The sequence below is a fragment of the Hemitrygon akajei genome, chromosome 13 (assembly GCF_048418815.1).
Source record: "Hemitrygon akajei chromosome 13, sHemAka1.3, whole genome shotgun sequence".
Classification (NCBI taxonomy): domain Eukaryota; kingdom Metazoa; phylum Chordata; class Chondrichthyes; order Myliobatiformes; family Dasyatidae; genus Hemitrygon; species Hemitrygon akajei.
The window spans coordinates 22,743,941-22,765,489 of NC_133136.1; the positions used below are offsets into that span (position 1 = coordinate 22,743,941).

At 39.1% G+C, this 21,549-nt stretch overlaps 1 protein-coding gene across 2 annotated transcripts in view; it reads right to left on the minus strand.

Annotated features, from left to right (window-relative positions):
- The window catches only part of fam219aa (family with sequence similarity 219 member Aa), a 44,633-nt gene that overhangs the window by 18,274 nt on the left and 4,810 nt on the right, over nt 1-21,549 (minus strand). For both annotated transcript variants that reach the window (XM_073064244.1, XM_073064243.1), the window contains exons 2-3: nt 7,914-8,013; nt 537-639 (exon numbers count right to left, since the gene is read on the minus strand). In XM_073064244.1, the coding sequence (XP_072920345.1) occupies nt 537-639; nt 7,914-8,013 (203 nt within the window). The remainder of the gene's footprint in view (nt 1-536; nt 640-7,913; nt 8,014-21,549) is intronic.

Genomic DNA, 21,549 nt, shown 5'->3' on the forward strand with positions numbered 1-21,549 from the left:
CAGGATGTTTCCTGTGGTGGGGGAGTCTACAATCAGAGGACACTGCCTCAGAATAGAGGGACATTCATTTTGAATAGAGATGAGGAGGAATTTCTTTGACCAGAAAGTAGTGAATCTGTGGAATTCATTGCCAAAGGCAGCTGTGGAGACCAAGTCATCGGTTATATTTAAAGTAGAGCTTGACAGATTCTTGATTAGTCAGTACATGAAGGGTTACGGGGAGAAGGCAGGAGATTGGGGCTGAGTGGGAAATAGATGAGCCATGATGAAATGATGGAGCAGACTCAATGAGCCAAATGGCCTAATTCTGCTCCTCTATCTTAGGCTGAGTGACCTATTCCTGATTCTAATTGCTTATGGTTCTTTTTCCGAAATTAATCTGTTTAATATGGGTGATCTTAGCACCATTCTTTACCCAACATCTGCTCATTTATGAAAAAGTCACAGCACAAATGATCACAGTAACTTATGAAAAGATGATTCATCATTTGAATATTCTTGAAGCTCTAAAAGTTATATTAATACTAAATACACACCTTGTCCGTGCCATCACATTATTCTTTTTTGGTTGCTGGTTGACAGGGCTTCCAACATTACCATTTTTCAATGAGCCTTTCCTGGCTAGCTCTCTTTGTTTCTCTGTAAATCGACAAATTAAATACTTATTCTTTGACCGTCACTTTATATTTCATACAGATTTATTTATTTACACCTGAATATCCCTAATAGTTGTGCAGTAAAAATACACTATCCAACTGTTTGGAAATCCCAAAGAATAAGCATCTAGCTCACTGAGACCATTCCCATCCACCCTTGAAACTTTAATTTGCTGGAGAATTTAATATATTACCTTGTAATAAATTGTGAATAGATAAAAAAGTGTGAAGAAGGTTATACTCGGAATAACATCCAGTAATCTTGTAAATCCATTAATGTGGTAAACCTGCTACACCAGCACCAAATTCCAAAATGTGCTAGAGTAAGAGTTATATTTTAGTATGGAGCAGGCAGAATTCCATGTAGGAAGGCCATTTGGATGAAGATCCATCCATTAACATAAAATAACTGCAGTTCTAATTGTAGATCTCTGCATCATGAATTGTTTTAAAAATATAGACAATGGGTTATTTTTCATTCCTAAATATTCACTAAAGGAGTACAATACCATTCCCACCACAAGATTGCATCCATATGACTGAGCTTGCGACACACAGTTGCAGACTACCTCCTAATCAAAACAATAAAACTCCATTTCATTACTGGTTTTATTTTATAATTTTATTTATTTAGAGATACAATGTAGAAAAGGCCCTTCCGGCCCAATAAGCTGCAGGCCCAACAACCCACCTATTTCACATTACCGTAATCACAGGACAATTTACAATGCCCAATTAACTTAAGTCTTTGAATTGTGGGAGGAAACTGGAGCACCAAAAGCTCGTGGGAAGAACGTACAAACTTTCCTACAAAAGACGCTGGAATTGAACTCCAAACTCCAATGCCATGAGCTGTAATAGTGTTGCACTAACCACCACACTACTGTGGCAACCCATTCTCAAAACAATTGCTTATAGACCATAAGACATAGGAGCAGAATTAGGCCACCTGGCCCATCAAGTCTGTTCTGCCATTCAGTCACGGATGATCTTTTTTTTCCTATCTTCTCCTCAAACCGAGTACACAGCCTTCTCCCCATAACCTTTGATGCCATGTCCAATCAAGAACCAATCAATCTCTGCCTTAAATACACCCAACGACCTGACCTCCACAGTTGCATGTAGCAACAAATTCCACAAATTCACCATCCTTTGCTAAAAAAATTTCTCTATCTGTTTTGAAAGGGCACCCCTCTATCCTGATGATATGCCCTCTTGTCCTAGGCTCTCCAACCTTGGGAAACATCCTTTCCACATCTACTCTGTCTAGGCCTTTCAACGTTCGAAAGGTTTCAATAAGATTCCCTCCTCCTCATCTTTCTGAATTCCAGCAAGTACAGACCCGCAGCCATCAAATGTTCCCTGCATGATAACCTTTCCATTCCTGGAAACATCCTTGTGAACCTTCTGCATTCTAGTGGTTTCCTCAACACTACCTGCCCCTGCATCATTCTTCGTATTATCTGCAAACTTGGCAACAAAGCCATCTATTCCATCTTCTAAATCATTTATATACAGCATAAAAAGAAGTGGTCCCAAAACTGACCCCTGCTGAACACCACTAGTCACTGGCAGCCAACCAGAAAAGGATCCTTTTATTCCCACTTGCAGCCTCCTACCAATCAGCTAATGCTCTAACCATATTAGTAACTTTCCTGTAATACCATAAGGCTGCTTATCAAGTTAAGAGCCCATGCGTGGCACCCTGTCAAAGGCCTTCTGAAGTCCAAATATACATCCACCGCGTCCCGTTTATCTATCCTACTTGTAATCTCCTCAAATAATTCTAACAGGATCTTCCACTGAAGGAAACCATGATGACTTTGTACTATATTGTCCCTGTGTCATCAAGCATTCCATCACCTCATCCTTAACAATTGACTCCAACATATTGTATACAAGTAATAATTTGTAACACTGGATTACTTTATCAGTTCATGTTGATTCTTTCTTGTACATTTGTATAAATGGCAGTAGAGTATTGCAACTACAAGTGTCATCTCACAGCCCCAGTGACCTGCATTCAATCCAAACGTCTAGTTCTGTCTGTGTAGAATTCGTTCATTCTCTCAGTGAGCACATGGGGTTTCCCTGGGTGTTTGAGTTAAGGGATTAATTGCCTATTGTAAATTGTCCTTCATGGGTAATGAAGTGGTAGAACCGAAGCAAAGTTGATGGGAACATAAGAAAATGTAGTATAGGATTAATGGGTGCCTGACTTTTGTTCTGAACTCATTGGGCCAAAAGCATCTGCTTCTTTGTTGGATGACTCTATGACTGTTTTAAACAATTATCAGTACACAGGAGAAAAAGGTCAAGCTTGTACCAGAGACTATTTGGAAGGATGTGCACTTGACGCTTAAACAATGGCATAAATACATTGACCTGGAACATCTATCCTGATAGGCTATAAAAGGACATCAAGTTCCCAGGAAGTGAAAGTAAGTGGAATAATGAAAAGGTCATCCATTTTAAGGCTGAAACTCCCACAGGGAATCATATAAGCTACATCACTGTAGCCATCTCAGTACTGGATGTGCTTTTTGCCAGCAGAAGATAGCTGATGATTCAGATGATATTTTAAAATCAGGGATGAGAGTTTCTCTTCACCAGAACTAAAGATACCCATTTCTGCATTATCTGTAGCTCCTGAGTACATCTGCTTCCCAGACAGACAACTATACTCTGCCACATACACGTGTACACTTCAGCAGTACTGTCAATTAACTGATGTACTGAAACAGTTATTTAAACAAACAAGTACAATTTAAGAGAGAAGAAAAAGAACAGATCTAATGAGGACAATCTTGTTGTGGTCTGGAGGCTTGCGTGCCTCAATGACTCGGAGAGCTACGGTTGCAAGAAAAGTGTTTGGGAACCCTTTGCAGTCGTCTGGTTTTCTGCATTAATTATGCATAAAATGTGGTCTGATCTTCATCTAAGTGATGATAGCAAGCAAACACGATCTGCCTAAACGAAGAACAATTGTACTTCTCTTTATTACTGAGTACACCATTGAAACAATCACAGTCTAAGTTCAAAACAGTATGTGAACCTCTGGGGTAATGCCTTCTACAAAAAACTATTTGAAGTCAGGTGTTCCAGTCAATGAGATGGGATTGCAGGTGTGGATTGTAAAGGGGCCCTGCCCTATAAAAAGGCCACACAAAGTCAAGTTACTGACAGAGCCTGCTCTTCTCAAGAAAGATCTGTTTATGTGCACCATGCCTCGATCAAAACAACTTTCAGAGGACCTTAGAAGAATTATAGTGACATATGAAGCTGGAAAAGGCTGCAAAAGCATTTCTAAAGACTTGAGTATTCATCAGCCCACAATTAAGAGAAACTGTCTACAAATGGAGGAAATTTAGTACTATTGTACTTTCCCTAGGAGAGGGCATCCTGAAAAGATCATGCCAAGAGGACAATGTGCAGTGCTGAAGGAAGTGAAAAAGAACCCAAGGGGTACAGCACAAGACGTGCAGAGATCTCTAGAACTTGCTAAAGTCACTATTCACGTGACCACAATAAGAAAAGCACTGAACAAGAATGGTGTTCATGGAAGGACACCATGTTGGAAACCACTGCTCTCTTAAAAAAAAAGCAAAATAAAAGGGTCTTTTAAAAGGCTCCTAGATAGGTACATGGAGCTTAGAAAAATAGAGGGCCATGGATAACACTAGGTAATTTCTAAAGTAAGTACGTGTTTGGCACAGCATTGTGGGCCAAAGGGCCTGTATTGTGCTGTAGGTTTTCTATTTCTATGTTCTATTGTTGCACGTCAAGTTTGTAAAAGACCATATGGATGTTCCACCATACTTCTTGGACAATAATCTGTGCACAGATGAGACAACAGTTGAACTTCTAGGCAGAAATGCACGCTGCTATATTTGGAAGAATAAGGGCACTGCTCACTAACACCAAAACCTCACCCCAACTGTGAAACATGGTAGTGGGAGCAGCATGGTTTGTGGCTGCTTTGCCTCAGGGCCTGGACAGCTTGCAATTGTTGAGGGACCAATGAGTTCAAAATTGTATCAAGATATTATACAGCCTAACGGTCCATCTCCTGATAGAAGTTGGATGATTCAACAAAACAATGATCCGAAACACAAGAGTAAATCGCAGCAGAATGGTTTAAAAGAAAATTTGTGTTTTAGAATGGCCAGGTCAGAGTCCAATCCTTAACCTAACTGAGATGCTGTGGCATGACCTGAAGAGCACCCAGAAATATTGATGAACTGAAACAGCTTTGTATGGAGGAATGGTCTACAATTTCTCTTTGTCATTGTGCAAGTCTGATCAACAGCTACAGGAAACGTTTGGTGCTAAACCAGTTATTAAATAGAAGGGTTCACATTCTTTTTACAGCCTGGACTGTGAATGATTGAACAATGTGTTCAATAAAGATATGAAAAGTACAATTGTTTGTGTGTTATTAGTTTAGGCAGATTGTGTTTGTCTATTATTGTGTGATTTAGATGAAGATCAGACCATATTTTAATGAGTAATTAATGCAGAAAACCAGGTAATTACAAAGGGTTTGCAAACTATTTCTTTCTTGGCTGAAGTCATGGCTTTATGCTTTGCCTCTTGGGAGGGTCATCCATGCCAAACAAGTGAAAAGTTAGAGGCCAAATTAAGAGTGGTGTACTGGTCCTCCAGATTTGGGGGTTCAGTTCAGAGCTAACAACCCTGAATGGTAAAACAAAATTGTTAAGGAAGCAGCAATAAAGAATCCTTCTACATCTGAGTGGCCAAGGACAGACAGATATGGAGGACCTTCATTGCTGCTCTAAAAGCAAGCAGTGTAACGAGCAGTAAGTAATGAGTATTTTTATATATATTTTTTAAATACATTGTTTTGCATTTTTATAGACTCAAAAGCTAAAGTTTTCTCACTTTGTTCATGTTTAAAAATATCACTGACAAAACAAAATGGAAAGTGGATTGTCAAAGAAAAATTTGAAACTGAATTAAAGAAAGTGAGACATGAAGATTAGCTTTAAAAAGATGATTATTTCACTTAAAGATAACAGAATATAATAACTAATCTCCACCAAAATGAAATATTTTTTGAAAAATGCAAGGTGAAATAATACATTTACTGTCTAATATTAGTTCCTTAAGGTTGTCATAGCCGGGGGAATTAGTGGGGTTATTACTGCTCCTTCACTATCACAGCATCAAAGTCTTGTAACCCTCTACCCAACACTAGCATTGAAGTATCTTCCCAAGAAGTCGAGCGGCAATTCAAGCTTGCAGCCTATGATATTTTAAGGGCAATTTGGGATGGACAATAAGTGCTGGTCTTGTCAGTGGAAAATGAATAGAAATCTGAGTAGGTAGTATGTATGGCACGGCCAAACACTCAGACCAATCCTACTGAGGCTCCTTGGTCCTTCTATTTTCCCATGCTCTGTTTCCTGCAATTCACATTCCTTTCCTCAGTCAATACCACATGCAAAATAAAACTATTCTTAGGAGTACAGAAACTTAGAAGTACAAGCACCCACATTCCATAATATTAAAAATTAATGAATTTTAAGTAAATATTAAGATTCGAAAGATCCAGCTAACCAGTTAAATAGTTAATGCTATTATTTACAGTTTCAGACTCTCTAATCATGAAGTTCTCTCATGTTGGAAGAAAATAACAATGTTTTGATAGACAAAAATAACCCAACCCACACTCATGAATTGTACTAACAGTGAAAACTAAGTTCATGCCTAAATCAGGCAATGATCAACTTCAGTGCACAGTGGCTGAGCTCTGATGAAAACACAAGAGAGACAAGCAGAAAAGTTGCAAGTTGCTTCTATTGTGATAACTGCAAAATTTAGTAGGGAGAAGGCTGCCAGAGCCACACCATCAGGAATGTTGGTGATGTTCCAGAATACAGGATTGGCAGGCCATCACAGCTGAGCTGGAGACCAAAAGTCAAAGGAGCCACATTATTTTAATTCAAATACAGCACTATTCATTGGAAATTTGAATAGTTTAAGAAAGGTAAGCTATTGTAACTGAACTGAATTTAAATTGTTATGAAACCAGTAACTGGTTTCACTTACCAGCAAAGATAGATATGTCAGTTGAAGTCCAATGGTACTATTTTCAAAAGTTTTATTAATAAAGGGGCACAAAAATTAAGGTTAATACAAACATTCAGATAACATGCGTCAATACTTAATCTAAAACGCAGGTACATTAATAATCACTCAGAAATAAGCTCTTTCGTTGTCTAGGGTATATAATACTGAGTCCAATTGGAAATATAAAGAGTCACTCTGAAGTCTGCAGGCTTTTCTCTTTTGGTTTCACGTGTTGGAGAGAGAGAGAGATAAAACGGAAAAACTTGCCGTTTACATCCGTGGAATCAGGGGAGCGATCTTCCCCGTTGTTAGTTAAAAGCGATCTTCCGTTGGTTCCAGCCACAAACCCCGCATTCGGAATTTAACGCACGTGGCTTATTTCAAAATGGCTTCCCGTTCCCATGGGAAGCGGTATCGTGCTTCTTGGTGTCTCCTTGGTGCGTCTGAGGGTCGTCCTCTTTCAGACCCTTCTTTATACTGCCTCACGGGATCTCAGGTGTCAATCAGGTTGCAGGTGATGCAACCTCTCTCTCTCAACCAGCCCACTTTGCCCGAGGGCTTTACAATGTCCCTGCGAGTTGGCACGTCTGCAGTTCCCAGGTGTCTCCTGAGAACAATGCCACAGTCACCAGCTTTTGTCCCAGTGGAATGTCTTTCCATTTCCTGTGTCCATTCAGCCTGCCTCTCTCTCTCTCTCTTGGGTCATTGACCCCCCTTTTTCTAGGGCTCTTGCAATTCTCACAAAGGAGGGGGCTGGTATCATAACAAAATTCTGCAGGTATATTAAATGTATTGGAAGAATGGTCCAATATTTCGTCCATGAGTTTCCTGTAGTGTGGGTGAGAACTATAATTTTAACTTGGAAGGCATTTAATTTTATATCCTTTACATTTTAGCAAGGCTGATAAGTATCAGTAAATTTAATCTATGCACATTTTTCTTCTGATACAGTCCATTTTACAGCAATGTATGCTTACATTGCCCAGGGGAATGAAGCTTTAGTGAGACTGTGCCACAAAAAAATATACCAATAAGTGGATTGAAGCTAAAAGCAAATTCAATATTAAATGAAAAGGGCAGTTTGATCCTGAATGTTAACATGAAAGTAACCAACAATTTCCTCATAATAAAACCAGAGTATTAGATTCAGTCGTTGTAACTCACCAATTTTCATCTGCAGTGGGGATGGCTTGTAATTCATTGCCACAGTCTCACCCTCTTGGATGTCACACTCGCCTTCAGAGATGGAGGTAGCAGTGGGATCCTGTTTGGAATAATCAAGTATACTTTCATCACAACCCAGATTCTAAAATTATATTACGTGGAATTTGAAGAAATTGTATTATATCGATTCAGCTTGTGCGCAGCAATTTTTGCTTTGTAATTTTGTCTGCATAAGCACTTTACAATAGTGATTTGATAAAGTAAATTAGAATGACATTAGTCTTCTTCGCCTAGTTCCTGGTACTTGCTTTTCGTTCACAATTTTAATTCTCACTCGGTTATAGGTGTAAATCTGGTAAACAAGTTAGTTCACTTGCTGGACTTTGAGTCAAAGGATGATGTTCTTTATTACAAATTACACTGGCAAATTAAAAAAAACTTCCTTCAAAAACTGATTAAATTATTCATTCTGAGGAATTTCAGTCCAAAGACTTGTCCAGTAGAAATTTTATGAATGGTCTCCAGTATTCATGCAAGCAGCCAATAGTCTTAGCAAAAGAAAGACCAAAAAGGTATTGTGATTGATGGAGAACATTCAATATTAAATTAATTTGCTCTTTTTTTGCAAAGTAGGGTTACTTCAGCTATTCAGCATGTTTGAATAAAGCATCAGAAGAAATGTAACTATACACTCAAGTGGCACTTTTAGTTACAGGAGTGGAACTTGGTGTGGTTGTTTGCTGCTGTAGTTAATCCACTTTAAGGTTTGACATGCTGTGTGTTCAGAGATGTTCTTCTGCACACCACTGTTGTAACGCATGATTATTTGAGTTACTGTTGTCTTCCTGTCAGCTCGAACCAGTCTGACAATTCTTCACTGATGTCTGCACCCACAGAATTGTTGCTCACTGTATGTTATTTGTTTGTTTTTCATACCATTCTTTGTAAACTCTAGAGAGTGATGTGTGTCAAAATCCCAGGAGATCAGCAGTTCCTGAAATAGCCAAACCATCCCAACTGGGACCAACAATCATTCCATAAAATCAGTTAGATCATATTTCTTCCCCATTCTGATGTTTGGTCTGAACAACTGAAGCTCTTCACCCTGTTTGTAGCTCTTGTGCATTACGCTGCCACATGATTATCTAATTAGATATTTGCAACAATGAGGTATACCTAATAAAGTGGCCACTGAGTGCACATTTAGATTGTTTAATGCCATTGTTTAATGGCAGCTTATCATTGTTACTTTTAAGAGATATCTGTAGTGTTTCAGTGGCAGCATCTTCATAGGAGATAGACCAGTACAGCATAGTTTAGCCCCTTCAGCTCAAGATGTGTCAATCTACTCCAAGATCAATCAAACTCTTTCCTCCCACATAGCCTCTATTTTTCATTCATCCACGTTCCCATCAAAGAACCTCTTAAATATCTCCAATGTATGTGCCTCTATGACCACCCCTTGGCAGGTTGTGCTACACACCCGCCACTCCAAAATATCTGACATCCCCCCCTACATTTTCCTCCAATCAAGGAACCCATAAGAGGTTGGCAATTTATGTTCACGTTTAATGTCATTCAAACATACACGTGTATATTGTTCCTCTGGGACCAAGATGCAAAGCATAGTACGTACAGTCACACAAAGTACACAGTCATGATAGCACATACAGTCACAAAGTAATATTAGCACGGGGGGGGACGTCACGTGATGACGTAGGATCGAGACGTGGAAATCCTGCTCTCCCGTAAAAATCCAGTAAAATAATAAAAGTGAAGAAAAGTTAGTAAATACTTTTTTAAAATTACTTATAAACTACTCAGGATTGTCTTAAGATATGTCTCCTAAACAGAAGCAGAAGAAAACTACTACTTTGAAGACAACACAAGTTGGAAAAGAATCAAGGCCGGCAGCCATGAAAGAGCCTCGGGCTCAAGTGCATTTTACCTCCGGCGATACAGAACAGGAAACTGTGGCAACATCAACCGTTTCCAAAAAAAAGAGCAACAAGAATTGCGCATGCATGAAGGAAGGGGCATGCGCAAACACGAGCAACCCAAACTACAAATCCCAGCTATGATCGGAACTGAAAGTGAAAGTGAATATGAGGTGGAATCAGATTCTCTGGATAAATCAGATGAAGAGACAAACAAAGAAGAGCAACAGGAAGAGGCTGGAGGTGATATTGGAGACATAAAAAATCTTTGGTGCAAATAATGCATGAATTAAAAGCATTAAAAGTAATAAAAAGATATTAAAAATATGAAAATTATATTTGATAAAATGATGAAAAGACAGGACAAAATGGACAAGAAAATTAAAAACTTGGAAGAAACAACGGGAGACACCATTGATAGAGTGAATAAAATGGAAGATAATATTTCTGCCTGGACATCAGAAAGAAAATGGTTATTGGAAAAAGTGGATGTACTTGAAAATTTTAGCAAATGAAATAATATTAAGATTGTTGGACTTAAAGAAGGTATAGAGGGAGAGGATCCAATAAATTTTTTTCAAAAATGGATTCTGGAAATTTTGGAAATGGAAGAAGGAACCCAGTTAATTTAAATTGAAAGGGCTCACAGAGCCTTAAGATCAAGACCTCAAGTTGATCAAAACCCACAATCAATTTTGATAAAATGCTTAAGATATCAAGATAAAGGAAAGATCTTGAAGGCGGCTGCCCAACGTGCCAGAAAGAGAAACGGGCCATTGATGATAGAAGGGAAAACAGTTCTTTTCTATCCTGATATAAGTTATGACCTTTTGAAGAGAAAGGAGGAATTTAACCCAGTGAAAAACGTTTTATGGGAAAAGGGTTATAAATTTATATTGCGCCACCCGGCAACCCTGATAATTTTTTTTGGATGACGGAAAAAGAAGATCTTTTACTGATTATCGGGATGCGGAAGAATTTGCACAAGAACTCCCAAATATTTGCTAACCACAGCCAAAGATTTAAAAGTGAAACGGATTAAAGATGAAGACAGTGAATGGAGTTGATGGATGTTTAAGGACAGAAGAATATTTAAATATATTCTTAATTATATGATACAGGGGGAGAAAGGTAAAAATTTGAGAAATATTAATTGAGAGTAGTGATATTATTTTTTCTTCTCTTATATATACTGTTATGGGGGAGCTGGGGGAACTTCGGATCGATTGCTACGGGATTCATGTGTGTAATCATAGCAATTGCCATGACCTGTACAACGGAGGGGGGTAATGTTGTGTTTTTTTTATTCACAACATTAGTAGGGGGCTATTTTGTTTCTTTCTCTTTATAATCTATTTTTCTTTAATCTTTCTTTGCCTAGATAATCGGGGGGGAGACATATAGCAACACGGAGAATTTTAAAAAGATTCCCCAAGGTACTACGAAAGTTGAAAAGTTAGGTATTACTATAGACTGGAGTAATCCTGTTAAAAATAAAGACTAATTTACTGAATTTTTAAAGTTTTAATGTTAATGGGCTTAATGGACCAGTGAAAAGAAAAAGAATTCTAACATACATTAAGAAAATGGAAATAGATATAGCTTTTAGCTGCATTCCATTTGAAAATTTTTTTTATAATTTAAGAGATAAATATGAAATATTTCTGAAAATTTGGCGCCCTTATTTACAAAAGATAGGATTAAATATATAGGTGCTCTGAAGATAAAATTATTGATAAATAAATATATATACAAAAGCTATTATGAACTCCATGGAGCATGTGGGGATCTTCCGATATCCAAGCATTCTTTCTTTCTTTTTCTCTTTTTTTTTCTACAGGGATATGTTAGGGGGGAGGGGGAAAGGGTTGATAATTTTTTTTTCCCTTCTGTGACCATTTGAAAATTCAATTAAAAAAATGTATATTAAAAAATTTTTAAAAAAGTAATATTAGCACGCCCGAGTGGAGATTGATAGTGCATTGAATGCTATCCTGCAGTCATGTTTCCGCATGCATGCAGACATTCCTCATCTCGCGCTGGGTCAGCTGTAGATGAAGGTGATCCAGCTCATCTGCAGTAGTACCAACTGGAACAGTACCAACAGGGGAACAGGCCTGCAGGGACTGCCATGGATTCCAGTGAGCCTACCGCCCCTCTTCTCCGTTCCAAACCACCTCCAGCATCTCCTCCCCATGTGGTTGTAAAAGGAATGAGGGCCTCATCTGCACAACAACCAAGGCTCCTGTACTATCAGTTTCATCAATGAACCAGACCTGCTGTACTTCCTATTACCAAAGTCCAACAGGGTCTTGTGATCACAAGACAAACATTTGCATAATTCGTTGGACCCGGAAAGGCCACTGCGACCAAGCAAGCACACCACCATCTTAGCAGAAGACCCTGTTTCCCCTCCCCCTCACAGACGCTGCTTGATCCGCTGAGTTCTTCCAGCAAATCGTTTGTCAGAGAAGCATAAACATCGGCTTTCATTCTGTCAATGCCGTCAACAACATGCAGTAATGACCGACAGAAGGAAAAAAATACAGTAAATATATTAACATGACAAAGCAAGTTGTGATCGTTGCAGTCATGAAATCTGTAGCTTTATCAGCTACTCACCAATTCACCAAAAGAACAAAGCTTCCAAGTTATCTCCCTGCCCTTAATCCTGCTCCTCCTCCTTTTACAAAATCTGACAAATAATCAACAGACCACAACATTTTTAGACCAGCCATGTTCTGCAATGCAGGGCTCTTCCAGAATATTCAAGTCAATGGGGGAATTGTTGGAAGACTCTCAGTGGCCTCCTCAATATGGTTGCAAATTGCAATACTATTGACCTGAAATGTAATGTGACATCTTTACTTGCCTATGCATTAAAATTAAGTTAGTTGGAGACAGAACATTCTAGCCTCCCAGCAGCCAACCTTTGATTTAGTGTGGTGGCTCAAAGATGGCAAAATTCTGGATTAAGCAAAAAAAAAGTCCTGATCACTACATGGGCACTTCACCATGACTATTAACACAAACATGAAATGGGGAAAGAAATGGCAGATTGAATAAAGTGTCAGGAAGTGTATGGTCATGGACTTTGTTGGAAGAAATAAAAGGGTATTGTGAGCAGTTTGGGGCCCCTTATCTAAGGAAAGATAATTGGAGAGGGTTCAAAGGAGCTTCACAAAAATGATTCTGGGATTGAAAGATTTGTCATGTGAGGAGTGTTTGATGGTTCTGGGTTTCTACTCACCAGCATTCAGAAGATTGAGGAGTGACCTCATTGATACTTATCGAATGATGAATGACTTCTATAGAGTGGATGTGGGGAGGATGTTTCCTACAGTGAGGGAGTCTAAGACCAGAGAACAAAACCTCAAACTATATCTTATGGAACTTTTATAGAGTCACAGACAAAATGTGCTTTCAGTTAGATTAAATTTATGGATTTAAATGCAGCAGCTGCAGTCAACTGACATCCACTCCATTCATGAGGGGCCACACAGCCAGTTACGAGTTCAAGAAAAAGAAAGATTACCTTTGTCACATGTGCACTGAAGTATACAGTGAAGTGTGCTGTTTGAATCAATAAATAACAGTACAAAAGTACTGGGGCAGTCAGTAAGAGTCATATGCTTCTGATACAATCATAGCATATGTTCATAACTTACTAACCCAAGCTTGTATGCCTTTCAAATGTGGAAGGAAATTGGAACACTGGGAGGAAACCCCCATGGTCATGGGAAGAAAATGCAAACACCTTACAGTCAGCAGCAGGAACTGAACACTGATCTTACAGCTGCAGCTGTAAGGCATTCAAAGTTCAAAGTAAATTTATCAAAGCATGTATGCAGTATACAACCCTGAGATTCTTCTTACCCCAGACAGTCATGAAACAAAGAAACATCACAGAAACCATTCAAAAGAGACATTAAACATGTAACACGAAAATAAAGAACTTATCAAACAAACGGTAAAAAATGAGTGAAAAACAGAATATAAAACATCAAACCATGGAGTCCTTGAAATAACGTTCAGTTTAATTTAGTGCTGTTGTACGTTGACTGCAGGCCGCAGAGCCAATATGCCCCAAACAAAATGGCACAAAATAGCAATAAAGGAGTAACCAGAAATACATACAACATGAACTGCAGAGTCCAATCCACAAATCACATCAACTAAACCTTTCCCAAGACCCAAGACTCTGACACCATCCAGCAAGATGCCGAGAGCCGGATTGGACACATGCAGACAGATGGCACTGAACACCCATTCACCTTCTGCTCTCATCCTCATTAATTTTAATCTTGCTCGACACTTTCAATTGGCGAGATATGGAGTCGATCACTGCCTCCAGGCTGCACACTCCACTCCAACCCCACCCTCACTGAGCTCCCTTGTAGATAGCGAAGTGCCAGATCACTAAACTGGCCTGAAGAGAAGGCATCAAAATGTAAATCACGGGTTGCAAGCACACTTAGCTTAGTAGTAAAGTCATATTTGAAAGTAGAAGTAGTTTCATGAACTGTCTGAAGAATGTTGTCCTTGATCGCGTTGTTCCATGGTACAATCTTCTTCTATCCGCCTTGCTAAACATCATGGTAAAGTGTCACATTAGCTTGAACTGAAAAGCCTGTTTCTTCTTATGAAACAGGACCCATAATCGGGACTGTGTTAATTAAGTTAGTAAAAGGGTGTAATAATTATTAGCTGCATTAATTTTGTGCATCATTTATTAGTACACTTCCCTTGGGGAAATATTGGGACTTTCTGCTGAGCTTACAGCTAGAGTAGATGAGGCTTGAAGAATACAATGCACATTTACAATCATCCAGTGACTGGAAAGCTATTCCAAGGTCAGACCTACACATCATAATTGCCAGCAACGATGCCCCCCAAAAAAGCTGGTGGCACTCAATAAGACATCCAGGAATATTTATACCAAGTTAAAATAAAATGTTTTTTTAAAAATTTGTTACAGATTGTTTTAGCTCACTTAATGGCTATCAAGATCATTTATAGCACAAAATGGCAATTCTTCTTGGATAGTCTTTCAAAATACAGGATGGATTGTTTCAATCAGTTCCATTGCTTCTGAGGTGGCTGACAAAAGCCATGTAGGATCTGCAGAATTTGCTTCAGGTATGTGGGCATGTCTGCTGATGAATTGTCCCAGCTGCCATTTTCACTGGGTTTTTGCATGCTCCAAAAGATTTCAGTGCTATCCCAAATGGATCTTGTCTATTTTATAGAGTTTCCCATGACAATGAGGAATGTGTGTGTGTGTTCTTCCCAAAGTGACTGAGAATATTTTTGAAACTGAAATACCATTTTTATTTCAGATATATAGTGTACAAAAGAGGAGAGCAGATATCAGACCGCTCAAAAATAACATTGCAGAGATAGTAATGGGGGACAAAGAAATGGTAGACAAATTTAATATGCAATTGTGTCAGTCTTCACTGTGATAGACATCAACAGTATGCCAGAAATTTGAGAGCATCAGGGGCAGAAGTGACAGCAGCCAGTATTACTATGGAGAAGGTGCTTGGGAAGCCGAAAGGTTTGAACTTAGGTAGGTCACCTGGACCAGATGGACTACACTTTAGGGTTCTGAAAGTGACAGCTGAAAATATTGTGGAGGCATTTGAATGATGTTCCAAAAATCACTAGATTCTGGAATGCTTCCCGAGGGAAATTGCAAATGTCACTCTGCTCTTTAAGAAGGGAGGGAGACAAATGACGGGAAATTATAGGTTAGCCTGACTTCAGTGGTTGGTAAGATGTTATTTTATTAAGGATGTGGTCTCAGGGTACTTGGATGCACATGACATAAGAGGCCAAAGTCAGCATGATTTCTTTAAGGGGAGATCTTGCCTAACTAATTAGTTGGAATTCTTTGAGGAATTTGTTGACTGGCAGGTGAGAAAAGTGGGAATAAAGGGATCCTATTCTGGCTGGCTGCCAGTTATCAGTGGAGTTCCACAGGGGTTGGTGTTGGAACCGCTGCTTTTTACGATGTACGTCAATGATTTCAACTATGGGATTAATGGATTTATGGCTAAATTTGCCGATGATACAAAGATAGGTGGAGGAGCGGGTAGTGTTGAGGAAACAGAGAGCCTGAAGAGAGATTTAAGATAGTTTAGGTTTAGGGGAATGGGCAAAGAAGTGGCAAATTAAATACAATGTTGGAAAGTGTATGGTCATGCACTTTGGTGGAAGAAATAAATGGGCAGACTATTATTTAGATGGGGAGAGAATTCAAAATGCAGAGATGCAAAGGGTCTTGGGAGTCCTTGTGCAAGATACCCTAAAGGTTAACCTCCAGGTTCAGTTGGTTGTGAAGACGGCAAATGCAATGTTGGCATTCATTTCTAGAGGTACAGAAAGTAAGAGCAGGGATGTGATGTTGAGGCTCTATAAGGCACTCGTGAGACCTCACTTGGAGTATTGTGTGCAGTTTTGGGCTACTTATTTTAGAAAGGATATATTGACATTGGAGAGGGTTCAGAGAAGGTTCACAAGAATGATTCCAGGAATGGAAGGGTTACCGTATGAGAGACGTCTGGCAGCTCTTGGGCTGTATTCCCTGAAGTTCAGGAGAATGAGGGAGGATCTCATAGAAACATTCCGAATGTTAAAAGGCCTGAACAGACTGGATATGACAAAGTCATTTCCCATGGTAGGGGAGTCTAAGACAAGAGGGCACAACTTTAGGATTGAAGGACATCCATTTAGAACTGAGATGTGGAGAAATTACTTTAGTCAGAGGGTGGTAAATCTGTGGAATTTGTTGCCATGAGCAGCTGTGGAGGTCAAGACATTGGGTGCATTTAAGGCAGAGATAGCTAGGTTCTTGATTAGCTAGGGCATCAAACGATATGGGGAGAAGGCACGGGAGTGCGGATGACTGGAAGAATTGGATCAGCCCATGAATGAATGGTCGAGCAGACTCGATGGGCCAAATGGCCTGCTTCTGCTCCTATACCTTATGGTCTTATGGAATAGAAGAAGAAGAAGAATAGCCCTTAACTTGGCAGCTATCGGGGCACCATTGTAACGGTATTTCTATAGTAAGCTATTCTTGTTTTCACGAGGCTGAGTTGCTAGCTCAACGCTCAACCATACTTGGATTCAAACTCGGGAACCTTCGCTCCGGAGTCCGGTGCTAATATTATTGCGCCACCAAGCGGCATAGAGGTATAGACTATTTTCTAACCAGAGAGCAAATTCAGAAATCAGAGGTACAAAGGGATTTGGGAGTGTTCATTTAGGATTCCCTTGAGGTTAACTTGCAAAGTGAGTCAGTGATAAGGAAGTGGCAATATTAATATTCATTTTGAGAGGACTAGAATTAATAGCAAGGGTGTAATACTGGGGCTTTAAGGCACTGGTCAGACACCATTTGGAGTATTGTGAGCAGTTCTGGGCCCTTATCTAACAAAGGATGTACAAGCTTTGAAGTGGGTCCAGGAGGTTCACAAGAATAATCCTAGGAATGAAAGGGTCAACATACAGTGCATATGATGGCTTTGGGTTTGTACTATTGGAGTTTAGAAGAATATGGGGGGGGGGGGGGGGCAAAACTCTCATTGAAACCCGTTGAATATTGAAAGGCCTAGAGAGCATGGATGTAGAGAGGACGTTTCCTATAGTGGGTGAGTTTTGGCCCAGAGGGCACAGGCTTGGAATCAAGGGATGTCCTATTAGAACAGAGATAAGGAGAAATTTCTTTAGTAGAGAGTAGTGAATCTGTGGAATTTATTGCTACAAACAACTGTAGAGACAGTGGTAATTACCCTTGCAAAGAAAGTCAAAGTTCTGGAATTCTTAATGATCTGAGGATATGAAGCACCACAGAAATGTTAGTCCATTCTTACTGCGAAAAGATCATTTTCTTTTCCCTTGAAAAACACATTTGAAGCATCCAGATCAAAAAGTGACCAATTGTAAAGGCAATTGATCACAAACCATATGAAGTAAAGAATTGTTGGAGAAAACTTTGCTGGCTATTTTTCTTGCTAGCAATTGCCGATACTATACACATTATTTAAAAAACAGCAAGTCCATTAATAACCGCTCATCAAATTTTGACTGTACTGATCTCAACTCAATTGTAAATTTTGTGTAAAGTATAATTACTAACAAAACAGTTATACACATTTTCCTTCGCCAGTTTATGATATTCACCATTTTCTGAAGAAATAACCATGAATTGAAAATACTCACTTCATAAAAAAAAAGTTGGGAAACTAACATTAAACAATTTCTCATTCCTTCAATACAAAGATTATACGCTTCTAACTTACATTTATAGTGACATACATCATCTTTATTAAGATAAGCTAGTCTATGTCACTATAAGTGCAAAATATATGCACACAAGACATTAGCTTTATGTGTCACATATAGATGGAAACATAGCGAAATGTGTCATTAGTGTCAAATCAGTGAGGATTATGCTGAGCAGCCCACATATTGTCATGTTTTTGGCGCCAGTGTAACATGCTTACAACCATAGCTGTACATCTTTGGAATATGGGAGGAAACTCACACTGTCACGAGGGAGAAAGTATAAACTCCCTATAGACACTGGCAGAACTGAACCCTGGTTGCTGGCAATGTAACACAAACACGAGAAAATCTGCAGATGCTGTTAATACAAAGCAACACACATAAAATGCTGGAGGAACTCAGCATGCCAGGCAGCATCTGTGGATAAGAGTCTGATGAAGGGTGTCAACTGTTTACTCTTTTGTATAGAAGCTGCCTGGCCTGCTGAGTTCCTCTAGCATTGTGTGTGCTGCTGGCAAGGTTATAGTGTTATGTTACCATGCCACCCAGGCACAGGCACAGGAGACTAACTCCCACGTCATGAACAAACCCTATTCAGTCTATTCCACCATTTGTTATTTCCCTATTCCCTGCAACTTATTCTGTCACACATACCCATCAACTCCTGTTTGATTCTTTTGCCATTCACCTACACAAAGGGGCAACTTAAGAGTATTCAGTTTACCTAAAAACAGGTCCTTGAGAAGTGGAAGAATCTTATGCAGAAAAGAACAACCAGCCTTCACACAGAAAACATGAAGTCAGGATTAAATTCCTATCCTTGCAGCTGAGACAGCAACAATGCTGCTGCTTCACTCTAGGGTCTAGATGTGACATACACGATTACGTCCTAATTCAATGATTCAAATGGAAATCATGAAACACAATGTCAGATTTAGTTTCAAGCAGAGAAATGTGGCACTGACAGTCAAAGCCTACCCCATCATTGAGCAGATTTACAAGCAGCGTTGCTACATGAAAGTAGCATCCATCAAGAACTCTCATCATCCAGGCCACGCTCTCTTCTCACTATTACTATCAGGTCCGTACAACTCATGTTCTCAATATTATTGATTTACCTTTTTTATTATTTACATGACTTGACTTCTTTTACACTTTGGCTGTTTGTCAAACTTTATTTAGTTTTTCATTAATTTTACTGAATTTCTTTATTTTCCTGTGAAGGCCTGCAAGACATATGTACTTTGATAATAAATTTACCTGAACTTTGTTGTTTCAAGTTAAATAAATTACTGTGATATGAGAACAGAATTGTCTGAGGTGAACTCAGAAAATAGATTATAGGCTATTAGAGTAAATCAGCAATGACTGACATTAAAGATGACATTTCATCAATCTCAAAAGATATTTGAGTGCGGAAGAAATGCTCTACAAGGATGAACCTTTAGGTCTGTCCAGGAAAGGATGCTGTTAACTTGGAAAAAAAAGATGCAATGTTGCCAACCCATAGGCTTTGACCTTTTTTTTGAAAGCAGCAGAGGATGATTGGAACAAAAATGTCAAGAGAAAGAATACAAGAGTAATTTAATGATATAAGAATTTCTAGAGGTTTCTAAGAAACAGTAGCTGTAACAAGCATTAGTCACTGAGAGAATGAGAATGGGTGATTAATAATAGGAAAATGAAAAATGGCATATTCTAATGGAATGTTCTTCACTGCAGAAGGAACCAAAAACATCTTAAAAATAATGGATACGCAAGAGACTAAGTGGAAGGTATAATTTACACAATCTTTATTACTCTTACTAGTAGAAAAATTAATGGGGATAAATATTCAGAACTAAGCATGACCTTGGCTGTCTGCATCTTGGGGTCTTGACATGGCTGCCTAGGTGAGGAAGGCATGGGTTGTAAACTACCAGATTACCCTAGATTGGGAAAATACATTTGTAATGCCTGCTTTATTAAAAAGAAGAAGGAAAGCAAGAAACAAGGTATTTGGGAAAGTGCTGGAATCAATTATTACAGTAATAGCTGTTTTGTTAGATAAATCAAAAGACAACAAAGCACTGATTTATGAAGAAAAATCATGTTTCACATATTTGTTACATACCTTAGAGGATGCGATACACAGAAAAACAAAGGGGAACAAGATGTAGAACACTGGATTTCCATAAGTCTTTAAATTAGGCGCTACATAAAAGGCTCCGTCTAAGTAAGCTCTCACAACATTAGGAATAGATTGGCATGGCTAGTTAAGTAGCTAACTAACTATAAGAAAGTACAACAGGGATAAATGGGTCATTTGCAGATGGCAATCAGTAAGCAGTAGGGAGCTACAGAGATTAGTGTTCGGGTCTATACTATTCATAAGCCATATTGATGACTTGGATGAAGAAAGTGTACTGCAAACAAATTTTGCTGCTGATAAAAATACATGTGTGTAGCAAGTAGGATACAATGTGGGCATGCTACTTTGGCACTGGTGACACCTGCGGCCTGCCCCAAGCACATCCTTAGCTTGTGTTGGTTGTTGCCAAAAATGATGCATTTCACTGCAGGTTTCGATGTTTATGTGATCAATGAATAAATCTGAATCAAAGGGATACAGCTAGATTAGGTGTGGGGTTTAGAATTTGACATAGGGAGTATAATGTGGGAAAATGTGAGGTTACGCACTTTGGAAGAAAGAACGGAAATGCCAGATTATCTCGTCATCATCATGTGCCATGTCATATGACATGAGCATACATGGTCCATGGCCATGACTTTTCTTGGCAAATTCTATACAAGTGGTTTTCCATTGCCTTCTTCTGGGCAGTGTCTTTATAAGATGGGAGACCCCAGCCATGATCAGTACTCTTCAGAGATTGTCTGCCCAGTATCAGTGGTCACATAACCAGGACTTGTCATACGACCATCCATCACCTGCTCCCATGGCTTCACATGACCCTATTCATGGTGGAGGGCTAAGCAGCTGTCACACCTTGCCCAAGGGTAACTTGCAGGCTAGCAGAAGGAAGGAGAACCTTACATCTCTTTTGGTAGAGACGCATCTTCACCCTGCCGCTCAACAAATTTCCTAACACAGTGAAATAACTATGACAGGATCCTTACTGCAGTGAAACACAGAGTTATAAAGTTAGATACAGCTCAGGTTTTGATAAGTTCCCTTTCTTTCTTATTGCAGTTAGAACAATGGGAATGGCAGTCAGGGCAGTGATGTGCTCCTCTTGCAGGATTTTTATTTATTTTATTTAGAGATACAGCACAGAACAGACCTTTCTGATCCACCAAATAACCCTAGCCTGATCACAGGACAATTTGCAATGACTAATTAACCTATTATCCAGTACATCTTTGGATTGTGGGAACCTACATGCATACAGGAAGAAAGTACAAAG